The following is a 22,290-nucleotide window of genomic DNA, read 5'->3' as shown; positions in this document are numbered from 1 at the left end:
CGCATGTGCAGCCTTTTAATTAACAGCGCGGTTTCTTGAGGATTTGTCGATTGGCAAATGCACTTTCACACTGATTGAAATCAGCCTTATTATGCCAGATCTTTTCAATATACCTTTCACATCAGCCGTCACGTTGCTGTTTTTAACCGAGGGTGCAGGTTTTGACCGAATACCCCGTCCAGTGTTGCCAGATTGGAAATGTCCAAGTATCGTACCAGAAGCTCAAAATTATCGTATTTGGGAGAAAATTATCGTATTTCAGTCAAACGTTCAAAATAAAGATAGGCTATTTATCTAGATGTTACAGCTATTTATCCTTTTCAGCACTCATTTTCTATACCTTATTGTAATGATAAAAACTAATTATCTTACCCGAGTCAAACGTTCAAAATACAGCTATTAATCTAGATGTTACAGCTATTTATCCTTTTCAGCACTCAATTTCTATACTTTATTGCTAAACTAACAAACTCAGTTTTGAAACTAAGTGCGGCAGGAACGTTAACTTGTGCTCGTGAGAGAGAGCCATTCTCCACGATGATTGGTTGAGAAGACGTAAGATTGGATGCGTAACACCACGTTCACGTCTCCTCACAATCATGAAGGTAGACGTAGGATCCACACAACTACATCTTTGAGAATAGAAGCTCTATAATTACAACGATCATGGTGTCACAAAATTCAGAAATTATCGTACATTGTGGTATTATTGATCGTACATCGTACAGAGGTCAAAATTATGGTACAAATACGATAATTATCGTACGTCTGGCAACACTGACCCCGTCAAACTGTACACACAGTGCGAAAATATAAGGTTAGTTAAACGGCCGCACGGAATGTCGGCAACGCGTGCACTGCGCTAACATGACAGAGACGATTTTTTTTTCTTTTGAAAGTTAAAGTGTAGGTCACTGAACAGTACAGATTAAAGCTTAGGGTTTTAGTTTTAAAGGAGTAGTTCGTTCACCAAAAATGTTTTCTATGACTTGCATAATAATTAGAATTTTAATTATTTGTCAGTGTTAATACCGATATAATTTTTAAAGTTAATTGTGGATTAATTCATTTTATTGGTAATATTTAATGCTAAATGTACATGTGAACTTCATTTTAAGTAATAATTACTTTGCGTTTACCTGTCCTTTTAAGTTTATAGTAATTGATTTTTTTTTTTTTTCTTTTTAGGTCTCCTGTTGATTGCTTTCTGCTATGCAGTGGAAATGTAAGTTTGGCTCCTTTGCATTTGACAAGAGTGCAATGCTTCTTAAGCACTATCGCATAAACCATGGAACATATTCTCAAATTGTTCCAGTACCATGCCTACACTCAGATTGCCCATGCACTTTTAAGTCATTTAATGCATTGAAAGTACATCTTTCAAAAATCCATCCCCCACAAAGAAGTGCATTATCAGGGAGGTCTAGTAGTGGTGTAGTATGTTACAAATGGAGCAGCTGGTTGGAAAAACAGCCTGAAATTTAAAATGGCAAACTACAGAACAAAGCTACGTAGATGTGGCTGTAGTGATGTTGCTGTCGAGGGAAAGAGAGGTGCAACCGACAACGTGCAGAAGAAAGGCATTAAAAAACCTAGAGGGTTTGAATTAAATTTCTTGCCAAATTTTCCTAATGGGCAAACCGAAGAAAGTCAAGAATGCACAAGATTAGAACTTGTAGAAGAAATGAAAAAGAGGACCCAAAATATGAGCCTGATTGGCCAGAAGATGGACAGCACATTTGCCTTGAGAAGGAAGGAAATCATTCATTCTGAACCTCCAATTTCTGAGATCCTGGAAAAGTGGCCTGCACTTTTCACCGAAAGCCAGGTATGTATTCTCTTTATAATCTAAACAACTTATAAATCAATACTTTTATTTCATTGTAAATAACCACTTTGTGTTTGTGCTTAGATCTTTGCAGAATTTAATCGCATATCTGGAAAAAATCTGAGATCCGAGTTCTATGAAGCATTGGACAAACACTCTACACGTTTGATTGAAACTTTCCAGAAAAAAGGAGGAAACCAAGGAAGAATGCTTGAAGCAATTCTGCGTCAAGTTGATTTAAAGGTAAACCTTTGTTATGTTGTTGTCTTTGTTGTGTAGTCTGTGCATGATCGTTAACCTTATTCTGTTTTTCATAGTCATCTGATGTAACTTGTGTGCGCACCGCAGTACTTCATGGCCTTCCAATTATCCTGGGGGATGACTCTGTGGAATTTTTCAGAACATGCTTTGTAAGTAATGTTGTGAGTGTTTACTACTGTGTGTTATTTGTGCTAATGCTAAATTGTGCATTAGGGTGGGTCCATTAGGATATAGATCAGGTGAAGAGTACACAATAGTTGTATTTGTCTCTTGACTTTGATGGCATCTCAGCTATCACTTTTAATGTCCATAAATGTAGGGAAGACATTACTAAAATAGTCAATGTGATCATAATCATTCAAATGTAATTTAATGAAACAACAAGAATACTAACAGTGGAGGCTAACACAGAAGAGGAGAAATGGTTTAGGTTTTTTTGGGGTTTTTTTATTTTCTTTTTTTGCAAACAAAGTATTCCCGTGACTTCAAGATTATGTTTGAACAACTATGATCACATGGACTGTTTTAGCAATGTCTTTACTATCTTTATGGATGTTGATGGAAAGGGAAAATTATGAAGTCTTAGAGTGGACAGGGAAGCTCTTAAATGTCATCAAAGATATCATAATTGGTGTCTTGTGTAAAACAACATAAAGGTAATAAATGCTAGAATTTATATTTTACAATGAACTTTCTCTTTAAAACAAGATCACACTTTCTTGTGCTTCTTGCTTGCACAGGACACTGTTTCATGGTATGGAGAAATTCACACTTGTAACTCTTTGTTTAGGATTCAGATGTGGATGTAGACCTGAGTGCAGTTGATGTTGGCCTGCTCACAGTTTTACCCGAATACATGCCTGCCCAAACTCCACATGCCCTCAATGTCAACTCCTTAAGGGCAATCATTCTCGAGGGAAAAGTTGTGGTGGGTGATGTCCCAAACTTGCCACATGCTGTGTGTCTTCTCTTTGCTTTAATCTATGCTCTAAATTTAGACTACCCAAAGACAATGAGAAGCACATTTGATGCTATTCAGAGGGTATTTCTGTCATTGGGAGGTAAGAATCTCAAGCCCAAACTTCAAACTCTTAAAAATCAACTGTTAAGCTAAGCGGTTGTTTTTGCTTCTGGCAAATTACATGTTGTAAATTCTTTCAGCATCAGAGGGATCAGTTCGTTTTTCAGAATTGTTATAACTAAACCTTTCTGCTAAATATGTTTTTGAATTTATTTCATGATTCTTATTTAAGGTTGAGCACTGGAAACTTAAAGGGATAGTTCACCCCAAAATGGAAATTTTCATCATTTACTCACCCTTTGTTTTTCAAACATTTATTACTTTTTTGTAGAACACAAAAGATGATATAGGTTTGAAATGACAAGAGAGTAAATTATGACAATTTTCATTTTGGGGTGAACTATCCCTGGACTGTTTTTTTCTGTAAAGTGTCTTCTAAAAAAAGTGCTGTTTTTGGAGTTATTTAATTTCAGTTATTGACACTGATTAGTCAAGGTCCCCATGCTGTTTAAATGGAAGCATTGTGTCAATGCATTTGTAGTATTTGCACTGCGTTGTTCTTAAAAATATGTCTGAACTGTTGATTTTATAATAAACAGCTAGAGTTTTAGATTGGTATTGAGTGTCTTGTCTTTTCTGTCAGCAGTAATTAAAAAAACATGTTCAGTTTACCTTAAAAAGCTTTGGAAACCGATTGCACATAGTTTATGTTATCACTACTTAGAATGGAATATTACATTTACTTAACTTGATATAGTATGCTTACTATAATTTTATGTAACATTAATAAGTATTAAAGTATATTAACTTAAATTTACATATTAAACTTACTCAGAAATAATAATTCAACTTATCTGTTACTAATTATTAACCTAACTTTGATTTTCCTCCTAAGCAGGGATGCAAACGGCGCGCCTTTTGGCGGATGCCGCCTTTTTCACGGCTGTGTGGGGGACATGTGTGAATCGTGCAGATTCAATGAGTTTTTCTTGTTGGGGGGGGGGGTTGGAGTGGTTTTGCACTAATTAGTTTGTCCACTAGGCGGCAACACTGCCCCGGGCCAGCCAAAAAAGAAAAGCAAGAGAGCCAAGAACAACAACAATCTACCGGAGAAGACCGCAACATCAATAGACGGCAGATTTATCAAGCGCTTGTAGGGCTCCGGACTGCGACCAAATGGTCGCATTTTTTTCTGCCGGTGCGGCAAAATTTTGTGAGCTATCGCACTGGCGCGACCACCGCATTATTCAACTCATAAGCACTGCTATTACTGTTTCATATGAGAAACATAGAACGGCAAGCGAAACGAACGAGAAACCGAAGCGCGCCACGTTTGAGCTGCGCAGCGCGGACCGTTTATCAGCTAGAACCGCAACACAAACACGCTTGTCCGAGCTCAGAACAGCCTTTACTCGAGAACCAAAGTTGATTTTGCGACACTGCACAGTGCTGCGAGATTCTGTGAAAAGTGTTTGAATTTGCCCAGAATGAATTAAGTTTGCTGCAAGATCTAGGGAGAATCATTCAAATTCTGCTCAGAGTTCTGTTATAAACAGCGCTGATGTAGGCTATGTCAGACAACCAGAAGTAATGCCAACTTAAGCATAGTCGAATGCTATTACTGTATTCATTTCAGGGTTTGTACAACCTTTTGAGAGACAAATTTAAGCACTTTTAAATGACTTTCAAGCTTTTTGCACAACCATTTTCAACACTTTAAAGCTCTTATGATCCAATTTGAATGTTATTTTGATGGCCAAAATATACTTTGTGGTAAACAAACACTTATGTCAAATTAAAATGCATAAAATCACGATTATAACCAGTATATGGCAATAATAATCTGTATAGTTTATGTATATACAATTTATAGTTTATGTGAAGATCATTTTAAAATTACCTAAATTAAACGTTTTTTTTATATATTTCAGAGCCTATTAAATGTTGAAAATATTGGCTTTCAATTATACTGTAATGTTGAAATGGACATAATTAATATGTAAAACTGAGAGAAAATTAATTTAATAGAGACACCAGTAGCAGTATTGATATCAAGACTTCATTAATAATAGGCTACTTGGTAAAAAGATGACATTAAACACATATTTAAAATATACTTCATGTTGTTTCTACCTGAATTTGGAGGTTCAGTGTGAAATTTTGATAATATAAATATGCGATTAATCATGATTAATTACAGAAAAATTTGTGATTTTTTTTATTTTTATTGATTGAAAGACAGCACTAATGTTAACCTTTTGTAGATGCTGGTGTTGGTAATATTAGTTAATTTTAGTGAATATGCATTTCAATGTAATTGTATAGGCCTCCCTAGAAAGAGTTCAGGATGGCCCCCACCCCCTTGGCCCCCTTCAAATGTTCAGTTCGATAATCCGGCCCTCAAATGAATCTAATTGAATAGCCCTGGTATAGGGTATCCAGACGTCCTGATTATAGATGTCAGGTCGCTTTATGCTACACTGAGGCTAAAATATGCAACTTTTCATTTGCAGAATGAGATAATTTGATGAGAGCCAGGCACTTACACTGCAGAAAGTGGATGAGGGCTGTAAAATTTTTGATGTTACAGAACCTGTGTATTTTCATATAAAGAACTTTGTATGTGTATAGGGTGAGCCCTGGATGGCAGAGGTTGGTGGCAATGTAATTATGTGATATTTGCTGCGGGGGCACGGGCTTCGATAATCTCACTCCTTTTTGACCATACCTCTGTTTGCATCCCTGCTAAGTTTGCTTTGAAAAAATAAGGCAATCGGTTTCCAAAGTTTTTTTTTTAAGTAAACTGAACTAATTTGGATTTACAGTGTACTGATGATGGACTACAGAGCAAGATACATTAAAACTAAACAGACCAATGAACAGGATCAAACACAGCAAAGAGAATATCACTCATTTAGAGATATGTTTGATATTTTTAATGACATATCTTTCTCAAACAAAAGGACCAGTCAGTCTGACCTCATTCACCCGATGGATGTCCAGATGGCTGTGTTTCATTGTGCTGATGGTTTCCTGAAGCAGCTGATGGTCACTAAACTGTCCCAGTGTCAGTACGCTCTGCCTCTGCTTGTTCCTGATCCATTCACACGACAGATTGAGTTTCCTCTCTGGACATTCAGACAAATCAACAAGAGCTGGAAGATCAGAAACACTAGCAGTGAGATCATCCATCAAACCCAGATGATCTACAAGACACAAACTCCAATGGTGTTTTTCTTCAGGTTTGGCTCTGTGTCTTCATCCAAGTCTCAGCTGATGAACAGTCTGATCAATGAGAAACACAACACGTCGGAGTGGTGGAGATCACCTGGTTCTGTCCATCTGAACATAGTCAAAGTTCTATCTAGAAAAATCAATGTCCGAATTATTTGAGAAAGACAGAGATAAAGATATATAACGATTCTGTGGAAAAAACATTTGAAATTAAGATGAACAATAATTTCAGATTTGATGTTCAGATTTCAGAAAGATTTGGAAAAAAAACTACAATAAAATATTGCAGGGTTATGGTGAAATACCAGACGAATGGAGAAAATACTCAAAACGGGATGCTATTAAGAGTTTAGATAAATACATGTAATGGATAAGATGAACAATGAGACTCTTGTGTCTCCTCTCAGATTCAGACTCATCTACACTCAAGAAGATCAGATTTCATCAAATACAGACCAGGATTTAAGACAAGATTCAGTCCCACATATGATCAAAGATACATATTCTGCAGACATGCGTGATTGATGAAGATATTATATTTTATACAGCTTAATCTCCATGATAAACCAAAAAAACATAACTGATGATATGTGATGTGTAAAACAAAAATTAAAGTGTCTCAGACCTGTCAATCTGATTTATATCCAAATCCAGTGTAAAACATCTGGTCAAATCAAACTTGTCCAGTTGCCTTTTACAGCAGTTTCTTATTATGTGAAATTTTGACAATAGGAATTAAATAGTTATAAACACTATTACTGTGAAGATTGTATTCAGTCTATTCATTAGTCTTGACATGATTGTATTTGCAGTGGTTTGTGTGCAGAAGGACTCCAGTCAGTTCATCTGTCAGTCAAACTAGCTGTTCACAAAATAAATGAACAAACAAACATCAAGGACAATGTGTGCATCATTTCTGCTTCAGGTAGTCTTTCTAAAGACTTTGTATCTGTTATTGAGAAATAGCTTATCTCTGGCCGACATGTTTTTGTGTTTTATCCTGTAGTTATTTCCCATGTGACACTGCCTTACCTGTTGTTTCAGAAGCGTTACAGTCTAATCCTACTGTGAAAAAGTGAATTTACATTTATTAATTTCTCTTTAACTAAGCATATAGTCACACACACACACACACACACACACACACACACACACACACACACACACACACACACACACATATATAATTCATACAGTGTCTTTCATGTTTATCAAATCAATTGTCAAACTGTATCTTCTTATTGTCATCTGTAATGAAGTCAGTTGCTCAGTTTGACCACTAGATGTCAGTAAAGCACTGATTTCACATGAGCAGGTGAAGGATTTCTATTACATGCATTTATTCATTTACTTTGGATTGATTTGGAACATCAATCACGTCTCTTTTCTTTATTCAAAGATGATCTAGACAAGTACATGAAAACTGTTCAAAGTTCTGATCAAAATGGCATCTCTATTTTCATCCCATGTGTCCTTTTAAGGTGTACGTTTATTGCTTTTGTTAGTTTATTTCTTTATTTTATTATTTTGAGTAGGCTATGTGTTAACCTTGCAACACATTTGTACCTGTGTATACTTACTCTTTTTGTTGTGATGATCAATGATGTTGAAAGATTTAAAAGGTCATATTAAAGATGTCTGGGAGGCTTTATTGTCTTTAGCTTCTGAAAAATCTCCGGAGATTTCAGCATACAGGAAACTGGAGATCGATACAGGAAGTATTCCTGGAGTTTCCGCAGAACCATGATAGAAACTGAGAACAAAATACACAACAAAATAGAAGATGAAACCATTCATGAGGTTGATGAAGGTATTCCTCAAAGAGAACTGAAGAACGTAAGTGAAGAAATGAAAAAAAAAAAAGTGTCTGAATTTTTTTGAGAAAGACAGAGATGCAGATATACTGATTCAGTGGAAAACCTTTGAAATTAAAATCAAAGCTTCAGGAAAACATTGTGAGAGAAACCAAGAGGAAATTAAATGAGGTTCTTCAGCAGCGACAAAGAAAAAGATTGATGCTCAGAGGAAACATTATGAAAACACTCTCTATGAAAAGAGAAAAGAACTCGCCTAAAACCTCAAAGACAAAACAATCGATGAAGAAACTGAGGAAAGAGTTTGATTTGTTTTGAGAACAGTGTGAAGAAGATCATCAGAGACACTCCTCCAATCAGAAACATTGACATAATGAGAGATGTGAAGTCCTCCTCAGTGACGTCTATGAAAATGTTTTTGTAGATCACTGGAGGAAGAGCTGGGATATTTTCACTGTGCCAAGTTATTATGAATGTTGTTTTCAGAAAGTGATAAATCAGTAGTCATTTCTGGTAAAGATAAGGACATTAGTGATACATAGTCGATTTATGATTAATGTGTGATTATATACAAGTGAGGTTACTGGCTGTTAAACTCAAGTTGCAGAAATTATTGTAGTAAGTATTTTTGCTTGTATAAAGTGTGAACAGACTGAAACTTACAAAAATATTGATAATCAAATTGACGTCCTGGAAAAAACTGCCTGCATGTCAACAGTTGAAAAAGAAAGAGTACTGATCCCTGACTAACAGATAAAACATTGATTCAGTTGACGAACACAATAACCACTATAGAGGAAAACAGTTCAGGAGATCTAGATGCGCTCCAGACAGAGTCAAACTAATGAACTGAACTGAACCGACTGGTTTCACAGCATTTAACCTATATTTAAACAATCTGCTTCATATATAAAGACAAGGCTACTTTCATCAAACACTGAATACAGAAATAAAGGGGGTAAAATCTGATGTGTTCTAGTTTTCAGCTTCATTAAAACAAACTCTCATAGACACAGTATAAATGTGAACTTGTTTCTTTAGTCCTGAGTCCACTCTCCAGCACTTTGATTGGACTCTTTGATTTCACGGCAGTGATTTTGTTTGGTGAACATGAAGCCACCATCTCTGATGGAAACACAACATAAAGAGTTTAGAGAGGATCACCACATGCATTATTACATTAGCTATGTACTAATTACTGCTGTTTAAGCCAGTCATCACTAGTGCACGAGTATTCAAGTCACTAAATCCACATGCAAAACCAGTTACATTACACAGCCAGCTACGGCAAAAAGCAGTAGGTGAGCAAATAAGGGAAGGCGAGAATTACACTATCCCAGAATCCCACTGGAAAGGACAGGTCATCACTGAACAGGGCAGAGAACATGGTTCCTTATTATAAAATTTGTTTTGTTTCACATTTGTTGAGCTGATGTCGAGTAAACTGTTCAATTGCTAAAGATGTAAAGGCACTAAACAGTATTTGTGATTTTTATTTTAATTAACAGTAAAATGTTTATAAATCAATTACAATTCAATGTTATTTGATCAGTAACAATAATATTGAGCCTGTTCTGGTGCTTTATAAAATGAGGTTTTTGTCTAATCATTGCCTACATATCACAGCAGCAAACAAATTGAAACGAAACAGATCAAGTTGTTTTTATTAAGGCTGTTTATTTGCATCTACTTTGTGAAAGGCGCTATAAACATTTAAACCGTTATCATTCATTCTAAGTCCCTCAGAAACTGAATTTAATGAATTTAAAATGAATTGAAAATGAATTTAATTTTTCTACCTATTAGATTGATTTATTAACGTCTACACCTACCCCAACCCTAAACTTAGCCCTTCCTATAATACACAAACAGTATTATTGTTGTACGGTAGCCTATGACAAAAATAACGTTAGACTGATGTGCGCATGCGCAGTAGCCTCTTCTAGGCTAAAGCCCATCAAAAACACAGTGCATTCATACGAAGCGGTGCTTCCAGTAATTCCATCTGAGCCTCAAAGAATTCCATAGAGCTGCGCCGTTGTTTTGCACCATGGCGTCCTCAGGCGACAAAAAAGAGCAAAAAGGTAATTTTTTGTCATCATTTTAAGATTATTTTTGATCATAATAATTACACTGATAATAATTTATGTCATCTATTTAGGGCACACAAGTGTTTTACCAAAGAATCGCCGTAATGTTTTACTTTCGATTTTGCAGCGCAAGCTTATGTAAAGTGTTTACTTCTGAAAACGGACAACTTTAAACCCCATTAAAGCCGTATAGGATTTATATCGTCGGTCATTTTAACGCAGTGGCGGAGGCAGGATGATTTCATAGGGCTGGGCAGGGAGGGACCAGCAACCAGTCTGGGGTGGGGTGGCACAATAATCTCCATTATTTCAATATAAAAATGTGTTTTGGACTGTTTTAGTGACTAAAACAAAACTGAATACAATTAATTCTCACTTAATTGTAATTGAGATTTTTTTTTTTGAATTTAGATCAAGTACTGAGTGAATATGACTATTTTTGTTGGGGCTCACTATTGCACAGTCATCTTGGTTATGGTTCTCAAAACCCCCGAAAGCTTGTTCTCCAGCATTGCATACTCATGGATAAGACATGCAAATAGTGATAAGAATGTGAAAAGGGCCGGAATTCAACAGCACATAAATGCCAGAATGTAAAATTGGTTATTTTATGCATTTAAATTGTTTCATTTTTGTTTGTTTTTTACAAATTAATGAGAGAAAAACGAATATTTTCTAATATAAATGCACTGTGCTCACATTTACTTGTGTACTTGTACTTGTCTGTCAGCTGTGATCTCGAATTGCAAAATATATTTTAGTATATGCATTTGAGAAATTAATATATGTTGATGCATATACATACACAGTTTGCAGCTTTAATCGCCTTTTTGGTAATTTCATGACTTTCAACCCCTTAACTGTCACTCCCATTTTTTAACAGAGACGTGAAAATGAAGAATTCAAACGTAACTTTTTATAATTCATGCACAAAAACTATTGTTTTTTACTGATTTTAAAATGGTTTCCAAAGGATGAATTTAGCCTAACAACATCTCATCAGACTGCATTTCACTGTACTCGTCTCAAAAGTCTCCCGTTTTGTGTGGTTGTAAACAGATACGGCGGTTCTGCCTTTGGTAAAAAATAATTAATGCATGTTATTGCTGTTTTTAATACAAGTTTATTATATCTGTGTATTATAACAAATGTAATAAGACAGAAATATCAAACTGTAAAAGCCTATGAAATAGTGTAAGTACATTTTTCTGCACCACAATAATTGAATCTCTAATGACTTAAGTGCAGTTCACATTTATTCCTCAACCTGAAACACTATGATGGCCTGATGTTTCAACAATAACTACTGCAGGCATAACATTTGTAATGGACCAGCAATTTACTGCAGAGCAAGTACTGAATTCAATCTGATTTTAGATTATTCTGCCAAACCACTACAAAAAAAAAAAAAAAAAAAAAAAGAAAATTCTAGAATTAACCGAATGTCTACTCATTTTTTTATAGAAAGAAGAGACAGCAATGATAAAGATCGTCCAAATAGTAAGTATACACTTACAAATGTTAACAATATTTGCATTTGCTTACTTTAAGGCCTAATGCACTTTACAGTCGCTCAATCTGCTTGTAAACTGCAATATGTTTCATTTGTATGCACATGATCGTATCCTCTCACTCTTTTTCAGTGTCCCAGAGAAGGCTGGTGTTGGTTGGAATGACTGGAGCAGGTAAAAGCTCCTCTGGAAACACCATACTGGGCAGAGAACACTTCAAAGCTACAGGAAGTGCTTCATCTGTAACCAAAGAGTGTGATAGAGTGACTGAAAATGTGGCAGGGAGAGAAATTACTCTGGTAGATACACCAGGCATGTTTGACACCGATATTCCAGAGGAGGATCTTCTAAAACAGGAGATCAGTAGGTGTATAAATATGACGGCACCTGGACCTCACGCCATCCTCCTGGTCATTGAGTTGGGCCAATTTGCTGAAGAGGAGATCCTTACAGTGGAGAAGGTCAGAGCCATATTTGGAGAAGAAGGAGATAAACACACAATCGTCCTCTTCACTCACGGTGATGAACTGGAACAATCTATTGAGGAACACATCAGTGAAGCCCCTGAGGACCTGAAAGAAATCCTGAGTCGCTGTGGGGGCAGATATCACGTCTTCAACAATAATGACATGGAGAATCGTGATCAGGTTGTGGAGCTGCTGGAGACAATAGACGCCATGGTCGCAGCTAACAGAGGAGAATATTACACCAGTGACTCTTATGAGGATGTAGAGCTCATGCTGAAAACTCAAGAAGAGGAACTCAGACGAGAATATGAGAAAAAATTACAAGACAAAGAAAAAGAATTGATGGCCAGATTTGCTGAAGAGAAGCAGAAGCTGGAGGACAGATTGAATGAGTACAAGCGTTATTACGAGGCAAGGCTTCGAGAGTCCAGACTGGAGATAGAACAGATTTACACTAATGAGAGTAAACTGACAAAGATTGTTAGCAAGTTAAAAGCCCTCACAGTCCAATTCAAATCAAAGTCTGAGTAATATACTCAGGCTTAAAAGGTCTATGCACATTATAAATATTTGTTTAACTGAATTATGAAATTGTATTAAAATCAGTAATTCAGCAAGTGTTTAATCAAACAGTGCATACTGCATACTCAACAATAATGACATGGATGTATGTAATATTTATGTAATATATGTAACATGATCTTATTATGTATGTAGTTCTGACTGTTGTACTCGTAAGCCAAAGACAATAAAGCTATACAATACAATACAAAACAATAAGTATTTTAATTATTGAAAGACATTTGCGCAGTCATTTCCTGAAGCAGATTGCCAACAACTACTGGATGCCTATGCTTTATCTGCTCCATTTATTGGATAAATCTAGATAGACATGATATGATAATGTTCATCAAACTAGGAGAATACTGCACAAAAGCTGGGAAAGGGTGAGGCACAGAAGTATAAACATAAAGATCAAAACCATATTTATAGAGATCCGTGTCCTGAACCAAGGACTAGTGCTCACTATACAGCACCACATCTTAATATAATGAAAACAACTCTATCTATTACTACTATTATTATTATCCATCACATATCTACAACATCAGCCTGATGCAGATCAGCATTACTGCACACTGCACATAATGCATCCATGTTTTATTATTGTAAATTGTTCTGATCTATTAAATTCTATCATTGAGTAATAGTCAGCAGGATCTACTGTATGCAATAATGACAATATCCCACAGGAATAAAGGAAAACACATTATAGGCAACTCCCAACAGTTTTTTTTAAACTATAGATCGTCTGTTATTTTTCTTTCACTTTCGCAGTGCACTGCCATTGGTTAACGCCCTACCCATGTGATTTTCGTGACTTCATCCAGATAGTCCAATCGATATTTTCTAATGCTTTCAGGCACAGACTGCAGTATTTACTTCTGCCATAGACAGCTCTCAGAATTCGAATTCGCTCTCTTCAAATTTGAAATGTTTCTCGAGGGTTCTTTTAAGGTAAGTCTGGCTAGATATAATTTTTTAAATGCTTTGGATGTTTATGAGCGGCCGAACTGTCCAAAAATTAGACTAATGACTTATGAACTATATTGTTTAGTACGATGGTAAAATGATGCCTACAAGATTCATACGCGTAGAGTAAGCTTTGTAAGAGTGTAAATTGCATTTCAGGTGGAAGAAAAAAAGATTTGCGGTCTTTTACTGTTTGTTGTTAGTGTAATGCGTGTATTATGAAACTGCAGCTTCTCTTCTGGTTATCAACTTGCTAACAAATACGCCTAATGTGTCTGTTTTAGAGCTCTTGTTGAGCTGTTAATAAATGATGTTTAAAAGGACAAATGGGACGGATATTCTTAATGCGTATCATCGACAGCACAGCAAATATGCCTAATAAACACGATCTATAGGCTAGTTTAAATAACGGTTGGGCGTTTCCTACAATATGTTTTCCCTTATTCCTGTGGGATATTGTCATTATTGCATACAGTAGATCCTGTTGACTATTACACAATGCTAGAATTTAATAGAACAATTTACAATAATAAAACACGGACGCATTATGTGCAGTGTGCAGTAATGCTGATCTGCATCAGGCTGATGTTGTAGATATGTGATGGATAATAATAGTAGCAATAATAGAGTTTCAACAACAGACAAAATGAAAGATAAACTCAGTGTATCTTCATGAAATAGCACAAAGAGGTACACTATAATGTGAAGAGAATGTTTTCTCTTTTCTTCTGATAGACCACCATATTCTTAGTTTTAAATTCATTTATTCTGTCTAGCCAAATTTTGCATGCATAGCCTAGTACATAATATTTTAAAGTGCTTTCCATCAGTTTGACAGACAACACATATCATATTTACCTGCTTTAGAAGCTTTCCAATAAACACTGCTAATAGGCATCAGAAGTGAAAAGGGAAGAAAGATCCACTTTATATTTTAAAGCATTCATTTGTAAAAAAAAAATAAAAATAAAAAATAAATAAATAAATACTAGTATTGCAAAGTAAATTGGCTGAGCAGACCACAAGTGTGCAGTATATGCTGTTTTTTCACATTGTTTTGGTTGAACACAAAGAAGAAGTAGTAAATAATTCAGGAGCAAAACAAAAAAACAATACAGTAGACTGAAAAGAGGTCTTGCTACATCTTGCGGTGATTATCGTAATTGGTTCTGCACAGATTTTCCTAATCTCAAACAGGACTATTAGTAGATTAACGATTGGACTAGATGGATGAGGTCACGAGAATCACATGGGTAGGAGCATCCTCAGCAACCAGCCTATTAATAATTCAGATGCAATGAAGCAGCAAGAAAAGACAAAACAACACAAGATGCCTTCAGCCACTCTATTGGAAACAGACTCAGGGCCAGTAGGTGGTTCTTACAGAAGCATTCCCATGTACTTGTTACTAAATGAAATACCTTGATGTTTGATAAATGTGTGTTCCTTTTTCCTTTGTGTTTTTAGCCCTAGGCCACTTCTTGAAAATGGCTGAAATGAATAAATGTCTCAATTTGGTGTTACTGGGCAAAATAGGAGCTGGGAAAAGTGCATCAGGAAACACAATTCTGGGACGACACGCTTTTGAATCAAAGAAAAGTTTCAGTTCTGTCACACAAGATGTAGCTGTTGAATCTGGGACTGTCTGTGGACGACTGGTCACTGTTTATGACACACCAGGATTATTTAACCCAAAGCGGAGCGATGAAGAAATTCAACAAATACATGCAAATGTGCTTCAGCAATGTGAATCTGATCAATGTGTGTTTCTGCTGGTCATCAAAGTTGGCAGATTCACTGAAAATGAGAGAAAAACTGTGGAGAAGATTGAAAAGCTCCTTGGGGTAAAACACTTCGCAAAAACCTGGGTTCTCTTCACTGGAATAGATAAATTGGAGGAAGGCGGGACAATCGAAAAATTCATAAATAAAACTGAACCACTGAAGAAACTCGTTCAGAAATATGATCAGAGATACCACGTGTTCAACAACAAGATAACAGGACATGATACACAAGTTCAAGAGCTGCTTACAAAAATACATAGGTCAACAACATACCCTCGCAGTATAGGTGAGTTTTAATAATACCAGATATATCAATATTTTGGGGGGAAATTCCTCTTTGTATCACATTAGCAGGCCTGGACTAGCCATTAATGTCCATATGGCAGAAATGTACAGTAAATTAGCTACTGCAGGGCTTAAAGTATTCCGGCACCGTGCCGGATCTCCGGCGTGCGGCCGTGAGGGAAAAAAAAAATATATATTTTAGAGCCTGCACATGCGGTTTAATATTTTCGAGCCAATTTATTTCACCTACCAATCATATGAGAGGAACGCAGCTTTAACTAACGTTACAAGCCTATCAGAAGCAGAGAAGGGCGGGTCCTTGCAACACAGTATGATTGACACCCATACGTCAATGTCACGTTAGCATTGTCAGAGAAAAAAAATGGAGTGCAAGTTTATGAAGCCTGGGGATGATGTCCTAGCAATAGTTAAAGGACTCAAAAATAAATGGCGCTAGGCGTGGATTGAAGAAAGTAGAGATGGCGAGCCTTTTGGCAGTTGGTGCTAGAATCTAAGAGATCCCGGGGCTTGTTTCTCCACGATTTGCTCGAGGAAGCTACTGTATGCCAGCAGCGGTAAGAAAGTGCTTGCTCGTCATGATTTAGGCTGTATCCGAAATTGCCCCCTATACCCTATTCACTATTCCCTACTCCCTACATTAGTCCACTCATTCAGTTCACTTTAAGGAGTGAATGAAAACGAGTGAGTGAATTCGGACACTAAGTGCACCGGAAAGACTACTGCTTTTGCATATAGTGTGTTTACTGTTTAATAATCATTTCAAATGGGCAGCTCCAGTAGTAAGATTAAATGATTTATCTTGAACTCTGTCACGGAAATTATGTATAAACCCTAGTTAAACAATTTAAGAATCAATTCAATTCACAACGAACTTGTACCTGTTGTACGCTGTATTACGCAGTGGACGAGCGCATTGTAAAATGAACGGATGGGTGATTCAGGTGAGACAGGATCGCGAATTCAATCGGCGCGCGACTCTCACAGTGCATTATGGGTTATCTCTAGCTGTTGAGTGTTCATCGGTTGTACACTCGTTTTTTTTTTAATGGAGAAGAAGTAACAGTAAATCTATCTAGTTGCAAGTTCTAATCTAAGAGATTTTGTTTACTGGGTCATTCTGTGTCAAATCAACCAAATTTCTAAAATGTTTGATGAATAATTTTGCTAATATTTTTACTGAGGAAAGGCAGACATGTATAGTGATGATAGCCAAATCATAAAATGTCATGGATGAATATTTACAGAGTAATCTAGTATTTTGTAGAGGGAGGTCATAATGGCAATTTTCACTGGAGATTTAGAGTCAAGTTACAGTGGTGTAAAAATATGGCAGCATCATCTTATTTTTTACACAGAGATTGGTAGTTCTGTTAGTAAAATATGTTGACTTTACCAATCCTTGTTGCAGTATGGTGACCATTCAAATTTGCGGTAACAGCACTTTTCAAATTTTTGTCTAAAGTTTGCATGCAACACCTTTTTAGATATTTGTTCTTACCAAACTGACCTTTTGGCATCTTTATTTTAAAAGGCCAGTGAGATTTGGTTCCAGAGATAGTGGAATTTCAATATGGCTCCAGGAATAAATTGTTAAAAAATATACACAGATTCAGTGGTCAAAAACCAAATGTGGGTCAGTTCGACTTCTTTTTTTTTAAGAGAAATGTCTGAAGAACAAATTATGTTAAAACTAGATATGTATCTAATTTCTTTCTTTCAAGACAACTGCATTAATACCTATCTGAATTCCTTAATATATTGTTTTTCCAAAGTTTGCATGTCTGTAACTCAAGTAGTATTAAAGTTTTAACAAATTGTTTTTAGATTCTAGTTTTTCATGAACTTTTCTTTAGAATCTTAATTTTCAAGGCCCTACATGTTCCAGTCCAAAAGAGATGGGGATTTCAATGAGGCTTCATGTCCAGATTGTTGAATATTACCCATTTTCAGTGGTTGAAAACCAAATGTTGGTCACTTTGTATACAGCTGATACTTGTAACTCAAGTAGTATTAAAGTTATCTTAATCTGATTTTAGATTCTGGTTCTTTAGAAACTTTTCTTTAAGGCCCTGTATAGTTTAATCCCAGAGATATCGAAATCTCAGTTCAGATCCAAATTTAGTACCCTACCCATTGTCAATGGTGAAATTCCAAATGTAGTTGCATTTATCTAGTCATTACTGTTTACAATGCAAATATGCAAATAATTACCCTGTGTTCATTATTTGAAGTGTGAGAGATGTTAAATGTTTGAGGTACCATCAGTGATTCTGCAAAATATGCCCTTTAGCAGATGCTACTTGATCTATGACTATGCTTAACATTTTATAACAATAAAAAATACATTCTAATATTTAATCCAGATGAGCTTGAGTTACAGGCACATAAACTAACTTTGGAAGAAGAATATTTATGACACTCAGGCATTTTCAATTCAGTTGTTTCGACAGAAAGAAACAAGATACATCTCTATCTAGTTTTAACATTATTTGATCTTCAGATATTCCTCTTTAAAACAAAAGAAGTATCATATTTTTTCAAACTGACCCACATTTGGTTTTTGACCACTGAAAATGTGTACATTTTATTGATTTACTCCTGGAGCCATATTGAAATTCCAATATCTCTGGAACCAAATCTCATAGGGCATTAAAAATAAAAATGCCAAAAGGAAAGTTTGTTAGGACCCAATATCTAAAAGGGTATTAAGATATCTTTAATACTTTGAGTTACAAACATGCAAACTTCGAAATAAAACTTGTAAAGTGCTGTTTTTGAATGGTCACCATTTGCACATAATGCATTAAGGATTGCTAAAGTCAACAGATCTAGGACCTAGGACAGATCCTTGTGGCACTCCATACTTTACTGGTGAAAATTGCGATGACTCCCCATTTAAATATACAAAGTGGTAGCGATCGGACAAGTAGGATCTGAACCACCTTAAAGTCTGCCCTTAAATACCTATAAAGTTCTTGATTTATGAGTATGTCATGATCTATAGCCGGGGTCGTCCGGATCCGGACCGCAAGATGCGTCCATGTGGACCGTGAAAGATTTTGACATAATTAAATAAAAAAATGCCAAACGCTATCTTAATAAATAAATTTATATCAAGCACACTAGGGTCAGCGTTTGGGTGCAATCTTCCGTGCAGTGAGGAGAGCAGAGATCGGCAGACAGATGTAGCTTTCAGTGAGTGAAAAACGTTGATGGAAAACGCATTATGTTGGGGTTACATCACAAATTATTGTAAATATATCTTTTTATACTGTATTTTTATACATATTCATGTTTTAAACCACGACGGTGAGCCACGAATGGATATCACACAAGCAACGTGAAATCTGCGCAATATGTTAAAGTGAAAGTAAAAACAGCGCTTCCAGCATCTAATGTGCACATTCTCTAAGAGACTATGATAGATGAATATACTTCATATGCTGATATTAATTTACTTCCCTAAAATTTCTCTTGTGCACCAAACGCAGTGGGGAAAAAATAAAAATAAACCAGTCTGTGTACCAGTCTGATAGCACCTCCTGCTGGAAGAGAATGATCTGACATTTTTAATCAGTTTGTACGTCTGCTGTTGTCAAAAAAGACCAATGTAAAAAAATCAGTCCATGGTTTTAAGCCCCAAACACGTAGAGTTGTAAATGTTAACTGATGGATCGACAAGATCATGTGTTATACAAATTTAAACAATTAAGGCAATAAAATATATGTTAATTAATATAATACTTGATTGAAAATAATTGTTTAAATTAATATAAGAATTGATACTTTTGACTCTTGAAGGCTGGAATGTGAATTTTATAATTTAAGAAATCTTTTTTGTTTTGTGAAACCTGCATCTCAATTGTAAATCATGCTTTTTACAGTCATTTTAATTATTTATTTATTTATTAATTTATTTTTATTCAGGTCTTTAAAAAGGTATTTAAATGTCTAGAATTTAAGATAAAATATGCTGCAGATACCCTGGTCTCGCAAAAAACATAAATAGTTTTTTTTATATATAATTGTCCGGACCTCGGCTGGTGCGCAGGGTTCATTACTGGACCTCAAGCTGTTTTAGTTGAAGACCCCTGATCTATAGTATTGAACGCAGCACTAAGATCAAGTAAAAGTAGCAATGTGACGCAGCCTTGGTCTGACTCAAGAAGCAAGTTATTTGTGATTTTTACAAGTGCTTTTTCTTTGCTATGGTGGGGCCTGAAACCTGACTGAAATTCTTCATGAAGATATTTTTTTGTAAGAAGGAGCACAATTGAACAGACACAACTTTTCCTAAAATTTTAAACATAAATGAAAAAATTTGAAATGGGTCTGTAATTTGCCAGTTCACTAGTCACTGGTCTACCTGTGATTTTTAATAAGAGGCTTAATAACTGCCTGCATGAATGGTTTTGGGATGGTTTTTCGTTCATAACGATGAGTTAATACTTTTGAGAAGCAGTTCTTCTGCTACAGGTCGCTCTTTCAGTAATTTAGTAGGTACAGGATCTAATAGGCATGTTGTTGGTTTAGTTTCAGTGATAAATTTATTTAGCTCTCCCTGTCCTATAGTTGTAAAGCACTGCTGTTTTTCTTTAGGTGTGAGAGAGGAATATGAACGAGAGAAAGAGGAGATGAAGAAGAAGATCTGCTCCTGCACTGATCATTTACTGCAGGTGAGAAACATCAAGAGAAGATATTAATGTTCATTTATGCCATTTTAGCTCTTTAAACACCTCAACTTAAATGTTTCTAGTTCCCTATCAGTCAGTCACGTTCAACATTATGTCAGCCTACTTGGGGGCCCAATCACCTCTGAGCTTAAGAAAAAGCCAATGAAAACTGGCAAGTGGAATTTGCATGCCAAGCCATGCCCTGTACATAGTTATCAGAAACACCTTAGTGGTGCAGCTTGGACACATCCTCAGTGATGAACCCAGGGTCACAGGGTGTTTCGGGTCTTAGATCATCAGACACCCTCACCTGAGCGACCCAGCCGGGGATGATCAGACCCCGACTTGTGTCCAAGCAGCGCACTAAGCCATACGTCGCCCCTTTTGATCCACAGCCACCTAGAGGCTTTCTCCGCTGCCTCGCAGATGTTTCTGGTGGCTTTCCTTCCTTGAGCACCTCTAATTCCAAGCAGCCTGAGTGATCGCTGCAGGCTCTGTCCTGGGAATCCTCTGCAGCCAATCTCAATTGGCTCACAGCGGGCCCTCCACCCCTTCCGCCTGCAGTCCTCCACCAGTTCCAAATACTTCGCCTTTTTCCGCTCAAAAGCTTCCTCAATCCTGTCTTCCCAGGGGACTGTGAGTTCCAGTAGCACCACTTGCTTTGTACTCTCTGATGTTAGGACCATATCTGGCCTGAGTGTTGTGCTGGTGATGTGGTCTGGAAACTTCAGTTGCCTCCCCAGGTCCACCTTCAGCTGCCAGTCACCTGCTGTAGATAGCAGACCAGCTGGGACCTTTGGCTGTGACTGAGGCTTCTCCCCAGCCCTGACGAAAACAATGTAAGGCCTTGCTCGGGGCTGGTGCTTGCTTTGCTGGATTCCGGCACAGATGGTATCAGCTACTGCCTTCAGCACCTGGTCATGGCGCCATCGGTACCTCCCCTCCCCCAGTGCTTTCGGGCAGCAGCTCAAAATGTGCTCCAGCGACCCTCTTGCAGGGCACAGAGGACAGGATGGTGCTTCCGCTAGCCCCCAGCAATGCAGGTATATGTATACATACAGGTATATGAAATGGTGGCGTGCATCCACTGATTCATGTTTTTGCTTCAGAGCCGATCGCTTCATCAGCTGTTACTATGAGTATAAAAGAAAGAAGATCATTGTTGCGGGAGTTCTCGGCTGTCCCCCCTTGTTTGCATTCAGCAGAGAGATCGCTCTGCGGTGCACAGAAATGTGCTGCAATTCAGCCTAAAAGAGCAAATTCCTACATCATACACAGTTGTTGAAAGTATCTTCTGAGATGTCTTTCTGACCATGTGCTTCTGGGTGGTGTACTGCGAGCCCATTGTAACTCTAGGTCACAGCGCTCATTCATATAAGGCTGTGTTTGTGTTTTACCTGGTCCAGTTTTGCAGGTTGCTAGACCCCCATGTTGCACTGGTTTAAGATGAGGGAGACCCAAGGTTTACAGTATGGAATACTCCGCCGGGCCAGCCCTCATGGAGGTCCGACTCCTCTCAGCATTACACCGTTGAGTTTCTAGATTTTGGTGCAGATTCTTCTCGTATTGAGCCCCCGCTGTCATTCTTCAGTTCTTGAGGAGGTTAAACTGTCTATTACTACATCATAGGAGGGGCTTTCATCTTTGGAAGGTAAAGATTCTGCTGGGCAGCCCCCCTGTTGGCAGCTGCATGGTCGGAGTCTGATGCCCTGGGTGGCCGCAGTCGCTGGGTTGGAGGCGGACTCTTCATCCTCCTGAGCGCTTGAGG

The 22,290-nt window shown here is 37.0% G+C and overlaps 1 protein-coding gene across 1 annotated transcript; it reads left to right on the top strand.

Annotated features, from left to right (window-relative positions):
- Positions 1–11,897: 11,897 nt before the first annotated feature.
- Positions 11,898–12,988, top strand: LOC141339287 (GTPase IMAP family member 7-like). Its single transcript, XM_073844911.1, has one exon. It carries the CDS (start codon positions 11,921–11,923, stop codon positions 12,755–12,757), a length of 837 nt encoding a protein of 278 aa, XP_073701012.1. The 5' UTR covers positions 11,898–11,920; the 3' UTR covers positions 12,758–12,988.
- Positions 12,989–22,290: the final 9,302 nt, after the last annotated feature.

Source organism: Garra rufa, chromosome 7 (genome assembly GCF_049309525.1).
Source record: "Garra rufa chromosome 7, GarRuf1.0, whole genome shotgun sequence".
Taxonomy (NCBI): domain Eukaryota; kingdom Metazoa; phylum Chordata; class Actinopteri; order Cypriniformes; family Cyprinidae; genus Garra; species Garra rufa.
This window is presented reverse-complemented; position numbering and strand designations above follow the sequence as displayed.

Excerpts from the sequence above, each read along its gene's own strand:
- LOC141339287 (XM_073844911.1), top strand. The coding sequence starts at position 11,921 with ATGACTGGAGCAGGTAAAAGCTCCTCTGGAAACACCATACTGGGCAGA.